This window comes from Anomaloglossus baeobatrachus, chromosome 10 (assembly GCF_048569485.1).
Source record: "Anomaloglossus baeobatrachus isolate aAnoBae1 chromosome 10, aAnoBae1.hap1, whole genome shotgun sequence".
Taxonomy (NCBI): domain Eukaryota; kingdom Metazoa; phylum Chordata; class Amphibia; order Anura; family Aromobatidae; genus Anomaloglossus; species Anomaloglossus baeobatrachus.
The window spans coordinates 78,348,046-78,369,506 of NC_134362.1; the positions used below are offsets into that span (position 1 = coordinate 78,348,046).

The 21,461-nt window shown below is 46.8% G+C and overlaps 1 protein-coding gene across 1 annotated transcript in view; it reads right to left on the reverse strand.

Moving 5' to 3' along the window:
* SYT12 (synaptotagmin 12) overlaps nt 1–21,461 on the reverse strand; it is a 191,940-nt gene that overhangs the window by 59,186 nt on the left and 111,293 nt on the right. The window contains exon 5 of the mRNA XM_075325337.1: nt 5,675–5,890. Coding sequence (XP_075181452.1) covers nt 5,675–5,890 — 216 coding nt within the window. The remainder of the gene's footprint in view (nt 1–5,674; nt 5,891–21,461) is intronic.

The window sequence follows — 21,461 nt, forward strand, 5'->3', positions numbered from 1 at the left end:
ACCCAGTACGTCATGGAAAAATCGCGGTCCCGGAGCCCCGGGGAGTCCAATTTGTTTAATTAAACAGTAGATTCGGGAAGGAGTGGACCTCTGCCTGACCTCTGGAGGGGTGGTACCTCCTCCCCGAACCTACAGAGGCTGTGATTGGCTGACGAACGCCGCTCAGCCAATTACAGTCACTGTAATGTTCCAGCCATTTAAAATGGCTGGAACATTGAAATCCAGCCCTGATCAGTGCTGCTGTAGCACTGGCCATTGGCTGGAGCTGGGTGTTCGGTGCTTCACCCGCCCCCAGCTCTGATTGGAGAGACCGGTCTTGTGACCGATCTCTCCAATCACCGTGAATCTGGTGCCGGTGACCTGTGTCCGTCCCTGAAAGCCGAGGAGAGCGGTCTCTGCGGGTGCCCATCGGTAAGTTGCTGCCCCCGCCGCCCGCCCCTGTCCCCGATCGACCTGCCAGCCCCGCCGCTGTCTCCTATCGCCCCGCCCGCCACCGATCTCCCCGCCAGCCCCGCCGCTGTCTCCGATCGCCCCGCCCGCCAGCGCCAGCCCCGCCGCTGTCTCCGATCGCCCCGCCCGCCAGCCCCGCCGCTGTCTCCGATCGCCCCGCCCGCCAGCCCCAGCCCCGCCGCTGTCTCCGATCGCCCCGCCCACCACCGCCAGCCCCACCGCGGCTCCGATCGCCACCGCCAACCCCGCCGCTGTCTCCGATCGCCCCGCCCACCACCGCCAGCCCCACCGCGGCTCCGATCGCCACCGCCAGCCCCGCCGCTGTCTCCGATCGCCCCGCCCGCCATCGCCAGCCCCGCCGCTGTCTCCGATCGTCCCGCCCTCCAGCGCCAGCCCCGCTGCTGTCTCCGATCGCCCCGTCCGCCAGCCCCAGCCCCGCCACTGTCTCCGATCGCCCCGCCAGCCCCACCGCGGCTCCGATCGCCACCGCCAGCCCCGCTGCTGTCTCCGATCGGCCCGCCGCTGCTCCTGATCCACCGCTGTCCCCGATCGCCCCGCCCGCCACTGTCCCCGCCGCCACGTTCGCCACTGTCCCCGCCGCCACGTTCGCCACTGTCCCTGCCGCCACGCTCGCCACTGTCCCCGCCGCCGTCACACCCACCTTTTTCAGCCGCTGCTGCCCCCGAATCGGCCCCCACTGTTCCCGATCGGCCGCCGCCGCCTCCTTCATCGGCTGCCCCTTCTCCATCGCCACTACACCACCTCCCCCTCCATGTGCTGCAAGCCACCCTCCCCCCACATGTGCTGCAAGCCACCCTCCCCCTACATGTGCTGCAAGCCACCCTCCCCCCTCCATGTTCTGGGGGCCCCCCTCCCCCCGGGGCCCCCCCTCCTCCATGTGCCATCTCTCTCTTCCATCAGACTCTGCCCCCCTCCCCGATCTGCTGCCTGCTCTCTCCCATTCTCTTCATCTACTGCCCCCTCTCACACTCCTCAATCTGTTGCCTCCTTCATCTGCTGCCTCTTCTGTCTGATGTGATCCTGCTGCCTAGATCCATCCTGTAAGGTAGGTATCCCCATCTCACCTCCCTCCCCCCATCCTCCGCCGCTCCTCCATCCGCTGCGCCATTTCCCATCATCCATCCGCTGCGCCCTTTCCCATCCTCTGCCGCTCCTCCATCCGCTGCGCCCTTTCCCATCTTCCATCCGCTGCGCCCTTTCCCATCTTCCATCCGCTGCGCCCTTTCTCATCTGCCGCCCCGCCCTCTCGCATCGCATTATCCAGCGCAGTTGCTCGCTTCCAGACTGGAGTGGATGATGCGATGCGAGACTCGTGCATTGCTCTCACGTTTGGCACTGGTCTTAGTGGCAGGCGCTCATATTTTTTTTTTTATTCATTTTTTTTTTTTACTGATGTCTGTATTTTTTATTTCGCCAAACTAATTTTTTTGTATGGGGGGGGGGTCTAGTTTCCAAAATGGGATTACATGTGGGGGAGCTCCATTGTTTAGGCACCTCAGGGGGTCTCCAAATGCAACATGGCGTCTGCTAATAATTCCAATCAATTTTACTGTGAAATGGCGCTCCTTCTCTTCTGAGCCCTGCCGTACGGCCAAACATTTGATTTCCACCACATATGAGGTATCTGCGTACTCAGGAGAAAATGCACAATACATTTTATGGTGCATTTTTTCCTGATACTCTTGTGATAAAAAAAAGCTACCTGGTTGAAGCAACAGTTTTGTGGTAAAAAAAAAAAAATTTCTTTTCACGGCTCAACGTTATAAACTTCTGTGAAGCCCCCAGGGGTTCAAAGTGCACATCAAACATCTAGAAAAATTATTTGAGGGCTCTAGTTTCCAAAATGGGGTCAATTGTGGGGAAGCTCCATTGTTTAGGCACCTCAGGGGGTCTCCAAACGCAACATGGCGTCCGCTAATAATTCCAACCAATTTTGCTGTGAAATGGCGCTCCTTGCCTTCCGAGTCCTGCTGTGTGCCCAAACATTTGATTTCCACCACATATGAGGTATCTACGTACTCAGGAGAAAATGCACAATACATTTTATGGTGCATTTTTTCCTGATACCCTTGTGATAAAAAAAGCTATCTGGTTGAAGCAACAGTTTTGTGGTAAAAAAACATTTTTTTCTTTTCACGGCTCAACGTTATAAACTTCTGTGAAGCCCCCAGGGGTTCAAAGTGCACATCAAACATCTAGAAAAATTATTTGAGGGCTCTAGTTTCCAAAATGGGGTCACTTATGGGGGAGCTCCATTGTTTAGGCACCTCAGGGAGTCTTCAAACCCGACATGGCGTCCGCTAATGAGTGCAGCTAATTTTGCACTCAAAAATTCAAATGGCGCTCCTTGCCTTCCGAGTCCTGCCGTGTACCCAAACATTTGATTTCCACCACATATGGGGTATCTGCGTACTCAGGAGAAAATGCACAATACATTTTATGGTGCATTTTTTCCTGATACCCTTGTGATAAAAAAAAGCTACCTGGTTGAAGCAACAGTTTTGTGGTAAAAAAAAATGTTTTTCTTTTCACGGCTCAACGTTATAAACTTCTGTGAAGTCCCCAGGGGTTCAAAGTGCACATCAAACATCTAGAAAAATTATTTGAGGGCTCTAGTTTCCAAAATGGGGTCACTTATGGGGGAGCTCCATTGTTTAGGCACCTCAGGGAGTCTTCAAACCTGACATGGCGTCCGCTAATGAGTGCAGCTAATTTTGCACTCAAAAATTCAAATGGCGCTCCTTGCCTTCAGAGTCCTGCCGTGTGCCCAAACATTTGATTTCCACCACATATGAGGTATCTGCGTACTCAGGAGAAAATGCACGATACATTTTATGATGCATTTTTCCCTGATACCCTTGTGAAAATACTAATTTTTATGGCTAAAGTAACATTTTTGTGTTAAAAAAGTAAAATTTTCATTTTTTCTTCTACATTGCTTTGGTTGCTGTGAAGCTCCTAAAGGGTTAATAAACTTCTTGGATGTGGTTTTGAGCAGAGTGAGGGGTGCAGATTTTAGAATGGGGTCACTTTTGGGTATTTTCTGTCGCCTAGGTTTCTCAAATCACTCCAAATGTGATGTGGTACCTAAAAAATTTTTTTTTTAAATTTTGTTGGAAAAATGAGAAATTGCTGATGAACTTTGAACCCTTCTAACTTCCTAAAGGAAATTTTTTTTTTTCAAAAATTGCATTGGTGTAAAGCAGACAAGTGGGAAATGTTATTTAGTAACTATTTTGTGTGACATATCTCTCAGATTTATGGGCATAAAATTTCAAATTTTGAAAATTGCGAAATTTTCAAAATTTTCGCCAAATTTCCAATATTTTCACAAATAAACGCAAAACATATCGGCCTAAATTTACCACTGACATGAAGTACAATATGTCACGAAAAAACAATGTCAGAATCGCCAGGATCCGTTGAAGTGTTCCAGAGTTATAACCTGTCAAAGTGACACTGGTCAAAATTGCAAAAAATGGCCGGGTCTTTAAGGTGAAAACAGGCTGGGGGCTGAAGGGGTTAATAAATATTTGTTATGGGGAAAAAAAATATTTTTGTTATTTTGAACCATATATATTTCCCTAGACCTTGAGTCATTTCTGACAGTTTACATACAGTACAGACCAAAAGTTTGGACACACCTTCTCATCTCTAGAACAACTGTTAAGAGGAGACTTTGTGCAGCAGGCCTTCATGGTAAAATAGCTGCTAGGAAACCACTGCTAAGGACAGGCAACAAGCAGAAGAGACTTATTTGGGCTAAAGAACAGAAGGAATGGATATTAGACCAGTGGAAATCTGTGCTTTGGTCTGATGAGTCCAAATTTGAGATCTTTGTCTCCAACCACCGTGTCTTTGTAGAAAAGGTGAACGGATGGACTCTACATGCCTGGTTCCCACCATGAAGCATGGAGGAGGAGGTGTGATGGTGTGGGGGTGCTTTGCTGGTGACACTGTTGGGGATTTATTCAAAATTGAAGGCATACAGAACCAGCATGGCTACCACAGCATCTTGCAGCGGCGTGCTATTCCATCCGGTTTGCGTTTAGTTGGACCATAATTTATTTTTCAACAGGACAATGACCCCGAACACACCTCCAGGCTATGTAAGGGCTATTTGACTAAGAAGGAGAGTGATGGGGTGCTACGCCAGATGACCTGGCCTCCACAGTCACCAGACATGAACCCAATCGAGATGGTTTAGGGTGAGCTGGACCACAGAGTGCAGCAAACGGGCCAACAAGTGCTAAGCATCTCTGGGAACTCCTTCAAGACTGTTGGAAGACCATTTCCGGTGACTACCTCTTGAAGCTCATCAACAGAATGCCAAGAGTGTGCAAAGCAGTAATCAAAGCAAAAGGTGACTACTTTGAAGAACCTAGAATATAAGACATATTTTCAGTTGTTTCACACTTTGTTAAGTATTTCATTCCATATGTTTTAATTCATAGTTTTGATGCCTTCAATGTGAATCTACAATTTTTAGAGTCATGGAAATAAAGAAAACTCATTTAATGAGAAGGTGTGTCCAAACTTTTGGTCTGTACTGTAGATAAGCACAATATATAGAATCGTTACTTCTGTTATGTACATTTAACAATATTATTGTGGTAATGTGATCTCCTGATTTACCCTACAGTTTTGGCTACATATTTATCTGTGCTATTGTTAGACCTTTGCTGACCAGTAATCAGATTATATAGGCCTTGTGAGGCACTCACTACTAACATTTTTTGGTGTTATACATCCCCTGATTTTCAATGGTTTGTCTTTTCCAGCACTCCATGGGTATAAATTGATGTACAGCATTGTGTTATTCCAATTACTACCGAATGTGGTCATTTTCATGGATCAACAAATTAGTATTGATTGTATTTTTAACGAATAAACGCTTTTGTAATTTTTCACTAAATTGATTCATCCTCTTTTTGTGGTGCTATACTCTTTTTCCTCCTGTTTATTACCTTTATAAGTTGGTTCAGAACAGCAGTCTCCACCAATGATGAGCTGAAAGGTGGTTTTCAGACTCCCTCTAAGGATTGTATATAAGCTTTAATCAGAACAGAGCAGTCAAAAGTAAAAATAAGTCTTCATCAAATTTCATAAAAACTCTCCTTGTGATATATTTATGTCAAATGACAGATCCCACTTATTTTAGTTTATTAATACTAACAAGTAAAAAAAATGATAGATAACTCACCTTGTTGACGTCTTGGAGGTATATCCATGTATTGAAAGGTCGTACGGTTAAATCCAGGTCTGATAATTTCAATTCTGCTATTCCTGTGCTGACATTTCTTTCATCCCCATCTATTGCGAAAATAGAAAACCTCAGGCTGTTTTCTTCTAGAGCAAGAGGATCGAGAGGAATGGAAAACTTCTCATCAAATAAAACTGAATATGCATTTCTCTGTATCTGTCAAAACAAAAATTATATGCGTATGTTAATAAGAAACGCTTAATGGAAATTCTGCTGGAAGAAATACGAGTTTTCCATGGAAGATTCAAAATATTCTGCATTGTTTTGAAACAAGCACACGAACTAATGACAAATTATGAAGCTTCGTGTATTCTTCATCAGACTAATGTAGTGAATGAAATAATGTGCCTCTGAGAAAATGTAGGAGGATGACAAAGGACGAGGTTTAAATGGACGACGATGAGAATGGACTAGGATGAGAATGGCCAAGTATGAGAATAGATGAGGATGAGAATGGATGCAGATTAGAAAGGACAAGGATGAGAATGGACGGAGATGAAATTGGACGTGATGAGAAAGGACAAGGATGAGAATGGACGGAGATGAAATTGGACGTGATGAGAAAGGACAAGGATGAGAATGGACGGAGATGAAATCGGACGGGATGAGAATGGACGAGGATGAGAATGGACGAGGATGAGAATGGACGAGGATGAGAATGGATGAGGATTAGAGTGGACAAGGATGAGAGTGGACGAGGATGAGAGTGGACGAGGATGAGAGTGGACGAGGATGAGAGTGGACGAGGATGAGAGTGGACAAGGATGAGAGTGGACGAGGATGAGAAGGAACGCGGATTAGAATGGACGAGGATGAGAAGGAACACGGATTAGAATGGATGAAGATGAGAATGGACGAGGATGAGAATGGACAAGGATGAGAAGGAACGCGGATTAGAATTGACGAGGATGAGAATGGACAAGGATGAGAATGGATGAGGATTAGAGTGGACGAGGATGAGAGTAGACGAGGATGAGAGTGGACGAGGATGAGAGTGGATGAGGATGAGCGTGGACGAGGATGAGAATGGACGAGGATGAGAAGGAACGTGGATTAGAATAGATGAGGATGAGAATGGACGAAGATGAGAATGGACGAGGATGAGAAGGAACGCGGATTAGAATGGATGAGGATGAGAATGGACGAGGATGAGAATGGACGAGGATGAGAAGGAATTTGGATTAGAATGGATGAGGATGAGAATGGACGAGGATGAGAAGGAACGCGGATTAGAATGGATGAGGATGAGAATGGACGAGGATGAGAATGGACAAGGATGAGAAGGAACGCGGATTAGAATGGATGAGGATGAGAATAGACGCGGATTAGAATTGACGAGGATGAGAATGGACAAGGATGAGCTGGACTAGCTTAGAAAAGGAATGTTTCTGAAAACTGTGTTCAGATAAACTCTAAAAATAATGTGATATATCTCCATTACAAAGCAATGCCAACATTTCACAGATGTGGAGAGAAATGCTGACAAAGGTAGATGCTACGTGGTCGCTCAGTGGTTAACAACATCCCCAAAAACATACAATTGGTTTATTATAAAATTGGTGGTGTGTGTGAAAACATAGATTGTAAAGCCCATTAGGCATAATGGAACATGTTGGCAATAAATGCTGGCAACAACCAAGTTTTTGTGCCCGATTTCCTCAATGTACATCCTTTCCGCATATTCTTAATTATACGACTTTTTTATTATCCCAATCATAACAAATAAAGCTCACCCATTCTTTTACACAAAACATGTAGTAAGGTCTTGCTGCCTTTATACTCAACATGTTAAACTGATTTTGGTGCACATACCAGTAGGATAAGTTCATGAACTGACCATATTCTCATGCTTGGTAACTTGCTATTCATGCTTTTTATATGGTCAGTTCCTCTTCATCAGGATTCGGCCAGCCTTATAAGTGTTGGAATTTTCCTTTCCTTACCTCTCACTATGCACTGCTCTTGAACATCTTGGACTTAATTAAAGGGAACATGTCACCAGGTTTTCCAATATAAATTAAGGCCATCAACTTTAAAGGGGTTGTCCACCATTAGGACAACTTCTGATTCTATTTGTTTCCCCCAGTTGAAATAAAAAATCCTGTACTCAACTACAATTCTGGCACCGTTCCAAACCTGTCGGTAATCACGGTTTGGGGCTCATGTCCCATTGTAATGTCACATGAGCCCCGGCCACATCCAATCACCCCCGACTTCTCTCTCTCCGCCTTCAGACAAAATGAGTTAATCAACAGGAAGTGACACTGCAGCTGCCACTCACTTCCTGTTGATTAGTCATTTGGTCCGAAGGTGTGGAGAGAGAAGGCGGCGGTGATTGGACGCTGGGCTCCAGTGACGTCACAATGTCACATGAGCCCCAAATTGCGGTTACCGACAGCACTGTAACGGCGTCAGAATGGAAGGTAAGTACAGGGTCTTTTATTTTAACTGGGGGAAACAAATAGAATCAGAAGGGGTTGTTCTAGTAGTGGACAACCCCTTTAATCCCCATTCTACTGCAGTCTATCAAGTCCACAATACCTTTTATAATCCCCTCATATGGCGTGGTCCTGCCCACTGGGCATCGCTGGTTTTGCTTTGGCACCTCATCTCTCCCATCGGCCTCCTCCTGCTTGCTTTGTGTGGATAATGTATCTTACGTCATCCAGCCAGTCTCCCCAGTCACACTGTAATGTGAATTCATCAGCTTTACTTCCAGGTCATCGAAGCTCTGTGGCCTTTAATGGCGCATGCGCATTATAGTACTTGGCCTCAGCAGATCAGCGTGAAGTGCGCCTGCTCAATAGCGCAATTGGGGACACCATGTGGATGACGTAGGATACATCTTTCAACTGGGAGCAAACAGGATGATGGGAATTACATGGGAGAGAGGAGGAGTTGAAGCAAGACCAGCAACGCCCATCGGACCGGACCACACTGTTTGGGGAGATTAGAAAAGGGATTTTTGGGGCCATGCAGAGGGGATTAGGATCTTACATACAGCTTGCTAGACTGCTGAAAACAGGGATATTAAAGGTGATGGTCAAAATTTATATTGGGAAAACCTGTTTGGTTTGCTTTAATATTAACATGTCACTTGATTCATGGTGACCGAACCACGAGCAGCATGAATCAGATCCTGGCTGCACTTTGTTTGAAGGTATGGTCTACGTGTGATGTTTCAGAGAAAAACAGTGTGAAACACCAGCAAAGGACAATAAGGTGAGATGTGATTAGATCAATGTGAACCGGTTTCTCACTGCCCAGTTCCACATGATAAAAATACAGCTCTGACTATAGAAAAAATATATAGAGGAATTAATCAGTACAAAATTTGGGGGCCTAAAAATGACATCCCATGATGGTAAGAGGGGTATGCTCACTTTAAGAGATTGAGCTCATAGCGCCCAGTATTTCTCAGCCTTTGTATTCTTATTTTTCAGAGATCAGCATCTGATGCAGCAAACTCAGTCAAGCAATGAACATTTCCAAAAGGAACAAATTGATGCAAGTGGGATTTCCTGCCGAGATGGGGGATTATTTGTCATATGTTGCCGGGTTTTAGCTATCCTGCTGCCCGCAGCTTAAATCTCAGAGGGTCCTGCATAGTTTTAAGACAAGAAATTGTTGTAAAGGGAAAACGGAAGAGAAATGAGGTTATATGTAATGAGTGCAACGGTGGAAAACCTCTGCAGACTGAGAGCGAATGTTACTGTATAATCACTAATGATGGTGAATTATTATCCAAATAGAACATATAGACTGGTCATTTACTTCTCAATATAAATCAGGATGTTCAGAGTGATGAAGTGTCTCTGGACTGGAGATTATAGAATATATATATATATATATATATATATATATATATATATATATATATATATATACACACACAAAGCAAGAAGGCCTGCGGAGACACCATCACATGTTTCTCAACGCTGGCAGGAAACTAGCCAGGTCTTTCACCGGGAAGGAACAACCACGGGAAGGGCAGTCTCCAGTCAAGGAGACCACCTATGCCAAACATGGTATCCATCCACAGACAGCCGTTTCGGGGTATTTGCCCCTCATCAGTGTGGAGTAGGAATCTGGCTAGTGGGACATTGCCTAGTAAAAGACTATGTGAGCAAGGATGGTTGACCTTAGGGAGATCAACATCCACCACTGCGGAGACACCATCACGTGTTTCTCAACGCAGTGATTCTAGAGCAATGCCCCCTGGGAAATATTCAAAGCAAGAAGGCCTGCGGAGACACCATCACATGTTTCTCAACGCTGGCAGGAAACTAGCCAGGTCTTTCACCGGGAAGGAACAACCACGGGAAGGGCAGTCTCCAGTCAAGGAGACCACCTATGCCAAACATGGTATCCATCCACAGACAGCCGTTTCGGGGTATTTGCCCCTCATCAGTGTGGAGTAGGAATCTGGCTAGTGGGACATTGCCTAGTAAAAGACTATGTGAGCAAGGATGGTTGACCTTAGGGAGATCAACATCCACCACTGCGGAGACACCATCACGTGTTTCTCCACACTGATGAGGGGCAAATACCCCGAAACGGCTGTCTGTGGATGGATACCATGTTTGGCATAGGTGGTCTCCTTGACTGGAGACTGCCCTTCCCGTGGTTGTTCCTTCCCGGTGAAAGACCTGGCTAGTTTCCTGCCAGCGTTGAGAAACATGTGATGGTGTCTCCGCAGGCCTTCTTGCTTTGAATATTTCCCAGGGGGCATTGCTCTAGAATCACTGCGTTGAGAAACACGTGATGGTGTCTCCGCAGTGGTGGATGTTGATCTCCCTAAGGTCAACCATCCTTGCTCACATAGTCTTTTACTAGGCAATGTCCCACTAGCCAGATTCCTACTCCACACTGATGAGGGGCAAATACCCCGAAACGGCTGTCTGTGGATGGATACCATGTTTGGCATAGGTGGTCTCCTTGACTGGAGACTGCCCTTCCCGTGGTTGTTCCTTCCCGGTGAAAGACCTGGCTAGTTTCCTGCCAGCGTTGAGAAACATGTGATGGTGTCTCCGCAGGCCTTCTTGCTTTGAATATTTCCCAGGGGGCATTGCTCTAGAATCACTGCGTTGAGAAACACGTGATGGTGTCTCCGCAGTGGTGGATGTTGATCTCCCTAAGGTCAACCATCCTTGCTCACATAGTCTTTTACTAGGCAATGTCCCACTAGCCAGATTCCTACTCCACACTGATGAGGGGCAAATACCCCGAAACGGCTGTCTGTGGATGGATACCATGTTTGGCATAGGTGGTCTCCTTGACTGGAGACTGCCCTTCCCGTGGTTGTTCCTTCCCGGTGAAAGACCTGGCTAGTTTCCTGCCAGCGTTGAGAAACATGTGATGGTGTCTCCGCAGGCCTTCTTGCTTTGAATATTTCCCAGGTGGCATTGCTCTAGAATCACTGCGTTGAGAAACACGTGATGGTGTCTCCGCAGTGGTGGATGTTGATCTCCCTAAGGTCAACCATCCTTGCTCACATAGTCTTTTACTAGGCAATGTCCCACTAGCCAGATTCCTACTCCACACTGATGAGGGGCAAATACCCCGAAACGGCTGTCTGTGGATGGATACCATGTTTGGCATAGGTGGTCTCCTTGACTGGAGACTGCCCTTCCCGTGGTTGTTCCTTCCCGGTGAAAGACCTGGCTAGTTTCCTGCCAGCGTTGAGAAACATGTGATGGTGTCTCCGCAGGCCTTCTTGCTTTGAATATTTCCCAGGGGGCATTGCTCTAGAATCACTGCGTTGAGAAACACGTGATGGTGTCTCCGCAGTGGTGGATGTTGATCTCCCTAAGGTCAACCATCCTTGCTCATATATATATATATATATATATATATATACACACACACACACGGTATATCTATCCAAGAGCTACCCTAATTTGTGTGTTATTCGTGACTGTCTTCAGTTATGTCCACAGCATTTAATTACTGTGGTACTTGGTGCAAAAAAAATTGGAGTTTCACATTATGATATCTGCTGCAGGAGATCAGCAGGGGGATTTGCCTTGTTGTCATAAAGCAGGGCTAATCTTTTTCCTTTCCATATAGAATCTGTGGAAATAAGTATAGTGCCACTTATTTCTGTGGAAAATGTTTTTCTGCCCTGTAGCCAAAAGTTTAAGAAATATTATTTAGATGCAAATGGTCATTCTATATGATGCAGATTTCGACACAGAAATATATGTCAAATCCAATACGCAGAGCACTAAATCCCTGGACAAGTACATATGTTATACAAATAACACAACGTGACTTTAGGATAGCAAAGAACAGGGGGCTCCTATGCTGTCTCTCCCACTAAGGGACTCTAGGCTATTCCTAACCTCCAGATAACTCATGATGGTGGAGATGTCGGAGTCTTGTGCCTTACTATTCTACTGACCAGAACTAAACTGTCCCCCCTGCCCCAATGAAGGAAGAAGCAAGAGTGTGATGGTAACACAGATTAAGACAGACAGGGAAAAAACAAAACTCAGACACACTGTAAACTCACAAGAACAAACAGTAAGAAACTAAGGAGAAAAGCAAGAGCAGTAAGGCGAAAACAAAAGGACAAAAAGGTTAACACCACAAGCACTCACAGCAACAAAGTATTACAACCACCTGTAAGTATGGATCACAACACTTCATAAAACCAGTATAGAGAAGCAATAGTTGGTATTAAAGGAAGTTTCCAACCAGCATATATAGGAGGGGCGCGAATGTGACTGGCTCCCCCACAGCATGTGATCAAAGGAGACAAAAAGCATCTGTGGCGCCCCAGCATCTGGTTGCCACAACAGTGTTGCCCCTCCAAAGGGTTAATGCTGAGCCTGGAGGTAATTGGGGAAATCTATTGGCCAGTAAGTACCAGCATCCAACACCGTTTCTCTCCCAGGCCAGCAGGGGGAGCTCTAAACCAGGAGTCCAAGGGAGGATCCCTTAAACCCTGACCTGGGGGAGGAGTTAGGTAGTCTGTGAGGAGAGTTCAAGGAGAGAGGAGTTTGAGTAGTGCAGGCTTGCAAGCTGGGGCCTGGAGCTAAGATAGCTCAGCCCAGAAAAGCAGGACTTGCAGAGAGGCACGGAGAAAAGATTCTAGGGGAGAACAGGTTGGAAGCGGTTCACCTCAGAAGAACCCACTGAAAATTAGACATCGTAGTCTGTGGTTGCCAGGGTGTTAGATCCCCCAGTAACCGAATCCGAAGGGCAGGAGGTCTGTAGGTCTACTGGCCCCCAAAACAACCCGAAGGTACAGCTGCATTACCTGGGCCCGGTGTGGACTCCAGCAGAGAAGCATCAGAGAGGGCCTGCGCAGCCTACCATACGGGAACGGGACGTACCACAAGTCCCAGCAGAGAGAGGGCTCCCACTAAACCAATATTGCAGGGTCCTGTAAAAAAGAAGAAAGAGTAAGGAGAAGGCCTCAATACTCACCTGGCCAAGGAGATAACCCCAACTGCTTCCAGGCCGACCGGATCGCCATCACCACTTGTAATGGTCTCCCAGGACTGCACCATTTGTCGCAGAGTAAAAGAAGGTAAAGAGACTGCTGTTTGTGCCTGTTCCTTTCACTGCCCTGTCGACCCTGCACCGCATCATTCACAAAAACCATCACAGACTCTTAAAAGCACCAACGGTTGCCCCGGGGTACTGCTCCACCTGTGGGGAGCAGAACCACTATAGCTGCCATTACATCAGCTCCGGAGACCCCATCCAGCAGCGGCGGCTCCATAGCCGCAATCCACAGGTGGCGTCACGAATATATATTTCCACAAACTTTATTATCGATCATCACCCCCACAGCCGCCATATTAATTGACCGCTCCAGGGTCACGGAGTCGGGTCCCACCACCGCTGACTACCCGGGACTAGTCCGGCCTGACACCGGGTCACCCAAAGCCCTGGGGTGGGCGAGTCACATCCAAGCACAGATTAACTCTTGCTAGCATGCCCATGAACTACAAATCTGAGAGTCGATGTCTGAGTCTGCCTGCGCTGATCACAGACATCAGAGAAGTTAGCAGGCAAAGTACCAGATTCTGTAGTCTCCACAGATCCTGACACCACCATTACAGTTGACGATGTTTGTAAAAATCTCCTTATGACAACATATGGTTTGTCCGTCCCTGAGCAGCAATGCCTATATATGATTATTATACATTATTAAAATTTAAGTTTTGTTCTTGTTGTCACAATTTCAGGCACTGGAGTATAGTTACAAGCAAATGTATATCTAGACAAGGCCTAAAAAAATCTATATGGTGAACCTCATGATAGTGACATGCCCGCGCCAGAGCCGTGGGGCACTCGTTACGAGGCCGTGGTTCTGTTTCTGGGACGCTGCGGTGGCAAGGCCCGGTGTGGCGCCCCTGACCTGGTCAGGCACCACTGAGTACTGCACCCATGCTAGGGTCGTGCTTCCAGGTAAACTCCAAAGGCCAGAATGGGGTGTGTACACACAGACACACAGCAACCAAGTCTCCTACACCACTAGATGGGACCCTTGGGAAGTCCCCTATCAGGGGGCAGGCTTACAATTCTTTGTCAAGGGGTGGAGTGGAGAGGCTGGGAGTTAGTTTTTGGCAGGAGAATCTGAAGGGAGGAAGCAAGAGAGAGACACTGCAAGTGTGGTAGCAGGTGGCAGGGGAGAACGGGTACCTGTGGGTCAGCCTGAAAGACACCTGCAGAGAGGTGGCCAAGTACGGGGACTGCTGGTATTCCAGCACGCAAAGGGAGACAGGTCCCCAGAGTAGCCTCAAGTGTAACTAGCTGCTGAACCTGTCGGTGAGGGTACTTGAGGTACCTCACCAGAAACACAGAGTCCGAGCCCAAGCAGCAACAGGGGGACCCTGTTATGATCCGGAACCATGGAAGACCACCACAAATCATTGGCAAAAAGGTGACAAGAGCATTGGCAACTAATCTGGACGCCATCCCCTTAATAACCAACACAACTAGAAGTAGCCGAGGGGTGAACTAACATCCTGTGCACCGCGAACCCAGCCGGAGAACTAACTATCCTAAAGGTAGGAAAGATGAATAACTCTCTGCCTCAGAAAATAGACAAGAATAGCAAGCCCCCCACATTCAAAGACTGCGGTGATATAGGAAAAACACAATACACAGGTAGATGACAGGATTAGCAAAAGGTGAGGCCCCCGCTGACTAAAATAGGAAAGGACAGGAAAGGGACTGATGGTTGCCAGAGAAAAACCCTACAAAATACCAACTTCCTGATAGTACAAAAAGGCCCTCAGATCGCTCGATCTGAACTCCGTCCTATACCAGGTGCCCTTGTCATACCAATGAACAGAAAACAAGAATCATAACAAAGTCAACAAGCCACAAACACATGGATCCAAAGGAGCTATACTCCACACAGAACTGCAGGGAGTTCCTCAACAATCCACTGAGGGGGAAAATCCCTGCAAGCAAATAAACTGAAACCAACCACAGCAAAATGACAAACCCAGATAAACAAAAGATCAGACAATAAATAAAGAGCAAGCACTTATCTGGGGAAGATGTGGTGTAAGGCAGGATTAAGCAGGCTAGAGATACAAAGAACAACTGACATCCGGCAACAGCCTGCAATCAGACCAGGACTTAAATAAGCAGATAGTTAGGAAAGGAAACACCCACTGCACAACACACCTGATCTCTGTCCAAACCTTTCCTGGCCACCAGAGGGAGTCTCCCAGCAGCCAAGACATAACTAACATTCACAACAGTACCCCCCCCCCTTGAGGAGGGGTCACCGAACCCTCACCCACGCCACCGGGTCGCTCGGGATGAGCATGATGGAAGGCGCGAACCAACCTGTCCGCATGAATGTCAGAAGCCACAACCCAAGAGTTATCCTCCTGCCCATAACCCTTCCATTTCACAAGGTACTGAAGCTGACGCCTACTGCGACGGGAATCCAGGATTTTTTCAACCTCATACTCCAGATCTCCTTGTACCAAAACAGGGTCAGGAGACGCTGCTGCAGGAACTGTTGGCTCCACATATTTCTTCAATAAGGACTTATGGAAGACATTGTGAATCTTAAATGACGCAGGCAGAGTCAAACGGAAAGATACAGGATTAATAATCTCCGAAATCTTATAAGGTCCAATAAATCTGGGCTTAAATTTAGGAGACGGAACTCTCATAGGAATATTTTTAGAGGATAACCACACCATGTCCCCTACTTTAAACCGGGGACCAACAGTCCGACGCCGGTTGGCAAACTTTTGGGCAGTTTCTTGGGACTGAAACAATTTATCCACTACCTGCCCCCAAATCTGCTGCATTCTGTTGACCACCGAATCCACCCCCGGACAGTCAGACGCCTCAAGCTGCCCTGAGAGGAACCTAGGGTGATACCCAAAATTGCAGAAAAAGGGGGACACCAACGTGGTAGAGCTAGCTCTATTGTTAAGGGCAAATTCAGCCAAAGGCAAAAACGAAACCCAGTCATCCTGATCCGCAGAAACAAAACACCGTAAATAGGTCTCCAGGGTCTGGTTAGCCCTTTCAGTCTGACCGTTGGTCTGAGGATGAAACGCCGAGGAGAAAGACAGCTGAACACCCAATTTGGAGCAAAAAATCCTCCAAAACCTGGATACAAACTGCACCCCTCTGTCAGAAACAATGTTTTCGGGAATACCATGCAAACGGACAACATGTTGCAAAAACAAAGGCACCAACTCTGATGAAGACGGCAACTTAGATAGGGGAACCAAGTGGACCATCTTGGAGAATCTGTCACACATCACCCAAATCACAGTCATTTTCTGAGAGACGGGAAGCTCTGAAATAAAATCCATAGAGATGTGCGTCCAAGGTTTCTTAGGTACAGGCAAAGGCAATAATAGCCCACTAGAACGTGAACAACAGGGCTTGGACCTAGAACAAACTCCACACGACTGCACAAAACGACGGACATCTCGGGACAGGGAAGGCCATCAAAAAGAGCGTCTCACAAGATCCCAAGTACCAAAAATGCCAGGATGACCCGCCAAAACAGAGCAATGAACATCAGAGACAACTCGGTCTCTCCATTGGTCTGGGACAAACAGTTTCCCTGTAGGACATCTCTCAGGCTTATCCCCCTGAAATTCCGCCAGTGCCAACCGCAGATCAGGCGAAATAGCCAAGAAAACTACACCATCATTCAGGATAGTAGACGGTTCGACAACCTCCAAAGAGTCAGCGCAGAAACTCCTGGAAAGGGCATCGGCCTTAACATTCTTGGTGCCCGGCAAAAAAGACAACACAAAATTAAACCGGGTAAAAAACAAAGCCCACCTGGCCTGCCGAGGATTCAACCTCTTGGCCGATTCCAGATAGATGAGATTCTTGTGGTCCGTAAGCACCACAACTTGATGCCTAGCCCCCTCCAACCAATGCCTCCACTCTTCAAATGCCCACTTCATAGCCAATAATTCCCGGTTCCCCACATCATAATTCCGTTCAGAAGGAGCAAACTTCCGAGAGAAAAAAGCACAGGGCTTAAGTTTACCCGAAGTAGCGTCTCGTTGAGACAGAACAGCACCTGCTCCGATCTCTGAGGCATCGATCTCAACTTGAAATGGGCGAGACACATCAGGTTGCTGCAGAACTGGGGCAGAAGTGAATCGCCTTTTAAGCTCCTGGAAGGCCACAATAGCCTCACGGGTCTAATGCTCAGCATCAGCTCCCTTCTTTGTCAAATCTGTCAGAGGTTTGACAATGGCAGAAAAATTGGCTATAAATTTACGGTAAAAATTAGCAAACCCCAAAAACCGCTGCAGGGATTTTAGAGAAGTCGGTTGCACCCAGTCGTAAATAGCCTGAACCTTAACCGGGTCCATTTCAATAGCGGAGGGAGACAGGATGAAGCCCAAAAAGGAAATCCTTTGCACCCCAAAGAGGCACTTTGACCCTTTAACGTACAGTGCATTATCCTTAAGTATCTGAAAAACCTCCCGTACTTACCCCACATGAGAGTCCCAATCATCAGAAAAAATCAAGATGTCATCCAAATACACAATCAAAAATTTACCAATAAGGTCCCGAAAAATATCATTCATGAAGGCCTGGAAGACGGAGGGTGCATTAGTGAGCCCAAAAGGCATCACTAGGTACTAAAAATGCCCCTCAGGAGTATTAAAAGCCGTCTTCCATTCATCACCCTCCTTAATACGGATGAGATTATACGCACCCTTAAGATCCAGTTTCGTAAACCATTTGGCACTCTGCACTCTAGAGAACAGATCAGACATCAGAGGCAAAGGGTACTGATATTTGACTGTAATTTTATTAAGAAGACGGTAATCAATACAAGGCCTCAACGAACCATCTTTCTTAGCAACAAAGAAGAAGCCAGCACCCAAAGGAGAAGATGAGGGCCGAATGTGCCCCTTCTCCAATGATTCTCTGATGTATGACTGCATGGCATCATGTTCGGGCACAGACAAGTTGAAAATCCGCCCCTTGGGAAATTTACAACCGGGCATCAACTCAATGGCACAGTCACAGTCCCGGTGTGGGGGCAGAGAATCAGATTCCTGGTCATTAAATACATCACGGAAATCAGACAAGAAAGCTGGAACATCAACTGCCTGAGCAGACGTGGACGACACAGAAAGGTCCTGATGCAAACCTTGACAACCCCAACTAGCTACCGACAAGGATCTCCAGTCAAGAACCGGATTATGGGTCTGCAACCACGGAAATCCCAGTACCAAGGTATCCTGTAGATTATGCAATACTAAAAATGTACAAGTTTCCTGATGCGCTGGTGCAACTCTCATAGGCACCTGGGTCCAAAATTGGGGTTTATGTTCTGCCAAAGGGGTAGCATCAATACCCCTTAAAGGAATAGGAGTTTGCAAAGGAACCATGGGAAAACCACAATCCCTAGCAAACCCAAAATCCATCAAATTGAGCGCTGCCCCTGAGTCCACAAAGGCAAATGCAGAAAAAGAAGACAATGAGCAAATCAATGTGACAGACAAAAGAAACTTTGGTTGCAAAGAACCCACAGTAACAGAAGTAGTCAATCTCCTTTCACGTTTAGGGCAGACAGAGATGTTATGAGAAGCGTCTCCACAATAGAAGCACAGCCTATTCTTCAGTCTGAACCCCTGCCGACTAGCATTAGAAAGGACCCTATCACACTCGATAGGCTCCAAAGGCTGTTCCCCAGGCACAAAACCAGCAGGTATTCTCGTGCGCTCACGTAAACGCCTATCAATCTGAATGGCCAAGGTCATAGAGGCATCAAGACCAGAAGGGACGGGAAATCCTACCATTACATCCTTCACAGCATCCGCAATACCCTTGCGAAAAAGAGCCGCAAGCGCATCATCATTCCATTTGGTAAGGACCGCTCACTTACGAAGTTTCTGACAAAACGTTTCTGCAGGATCCAAACCCTGAGTTAAGGACAACATGACCTTTTCTGCTTGGTCCACAATATTGGGTTCGTCATATAATAATCCCAAGGCCTGAAAAAAGGAGTCCACATCATTGAGAATCGGATCATCAGACGCTAAAGAGAAGGCCCAGTCCTGAGGGTCACCACGCAGCAAGGAGATGACAATCTTAACCTGCTGTACGGGATTCCCTGAGGACTTAGGGCGCAGGTCAAAAAATAATTTACAATTATTTTTGAAGCTCAAAAATCTCGACCGATCTCCCGAAAAAAATTCAGGAACAGGAATCTTAGGCTCTGCAAGGGGAGTCTGTACAAGAAAAGACTCTATACGACGAACCTTAGCATCAAGATGAGCAACACGCTCACCCAATTCATCCATGCTTGACAAAAGAAATCTTCCACAGAACCCAAAGACTTCAAAGTGGAGAGGGAGAAGGGGTTAAACCCGCGCAATCCGCCAGTAATACAGAGGAGATGTTGATAATTAAAACAATCTTTTATTCCATGGGTCTACGCGTTTCAAGGTCTATGACCTCTTCTTCAGGACCAGTAAATCAACAGATGAGACACAATGAGTGTTGATTTACTGGTCCTGAAGAAGAGGTCATAGACCTTGAAACGCGTAGACCCATGGAATAAAAGATTGTTTTAATTATCAACATCTCCTCTGTATTACTGGCGGATTGCGCGAGTTTAACCCCTTCTCCACTTTGAAGTCTGAAACACGTGGGGGCGCAGCAGCCGCCATTATCTCATGCTATCTATGGTGGTTGTGACCTCTCACAACCTGAATCGGTGAGTGCATTTTACTATATGCTTAACCGTGTGTGTAATCTGGTAAAACCCTATCAGCGCTTCTCTTTTCTAGCTTTCATACAGAACCCAAAGAAGAAGAGGAAAAACACCAAAAAAAAAAAAATTTCTCAGCAACTTTTTTTTTTCCCTTCTTAAGAGTACCCTTTAAATTTGGTTGGCCGGATGTACTGTTATGATCCGGAACCATGGAAGACCACCACAAATCATTGGCAAAAAGGTGACAAGAGCAATGGCAACTAATCTGGCCGCCATCCCCTTACTAACCAACACAACTAGAAGTAGCCGAGGGGTGAACTAACATCCTGTGCACCGCGAACCCAGCCGGAGAACTAACTATCCTAAAGGTAGGAAAGATGAATAACTCTCTGCCACAGAAAATAGACAAGAATAGCAAGCCCCCCACATTCAAAGACTGCGGTGATATAGGAAAAACACAATACACAGGTAGATGACAGGATTAGCAAAAGGTGAGGCCCCCGCTGACTAAAATAGGAAAGGACAGGAAAGGGACTGATGGTTGCCAGAGAAAAACCCTACAAAATACCAACTTCCTGATAGTACAAAAAGGCCCTCAGATCGCTCGATCTGAACTCCGTCCTATACCAGGTGCCCTTGTCATACCAATGAACAGAAAACAAGAATCATAACAAAGTCAACAAGCCACAAACACATGGACCCAAAGGAGCTATACTCCACACAGTACTGCAGGGAGTTCCTCAACAATCCACTGAGGGGGAAAATCCCTGCAAGCAAATAAACTGAAAATAACCACAGCAAAATGACAAACCCAGATAAACAAAAGAACAGACAATAAATAAAGAGCAAGCACTTTTCTGGGGAAGATGTGGTGTAAGGCAGGATTAAGCAGGCTAGAGATACAAAGAACAACTGACATCCAGCAACAGCCTGCAATCAGACCAGGACTTAAATAAGCAGAGAGTTAGGAAAGGAAACACCCACTGCACAACACACCTGATCTCTGTCCAAACCTTTCCTGGCCACCAGAGGGAGTCTCCCAGCAGCCAAGACATAACTAACATTCACAACAGGACCCATAAGGAGACAGTGCCAGAAGCCATCTCACCAAGGTCTACGCTGCCGGCAGACGGGCCAGGGAGGGGAGTGAATTCAGAAGAATCTTCCCTGGAGGAATCCCACCATACTACCAGTAAGGGGTCCTCCCAAACAAAAGGAGTTCTAGGAAGGCGAGCTAGCGGCTACCCTCAATCTGGCCTGACGGAGTTCCTGGTTCCTCCTGGTATAATCTCAGCATCGCCTGGGTATCTCACCGACCAGCAAAAAGTGAGTAAAACAGTTAAAAGACATTCTGGACTCTGCCTGTATTATTTTGCAATCCGTGGCTCGACACCCGTACACCCGAGCATCTGGGGCCGGCCTCACTCTCGGGAGGCCATACCACCTTGCTGCCGATACCACCACCCCCAGACGTTCGTTAAACGGCAGTGGCGGTCACCTATCCCTGACCGCAAATACCGAGAGTGGCAT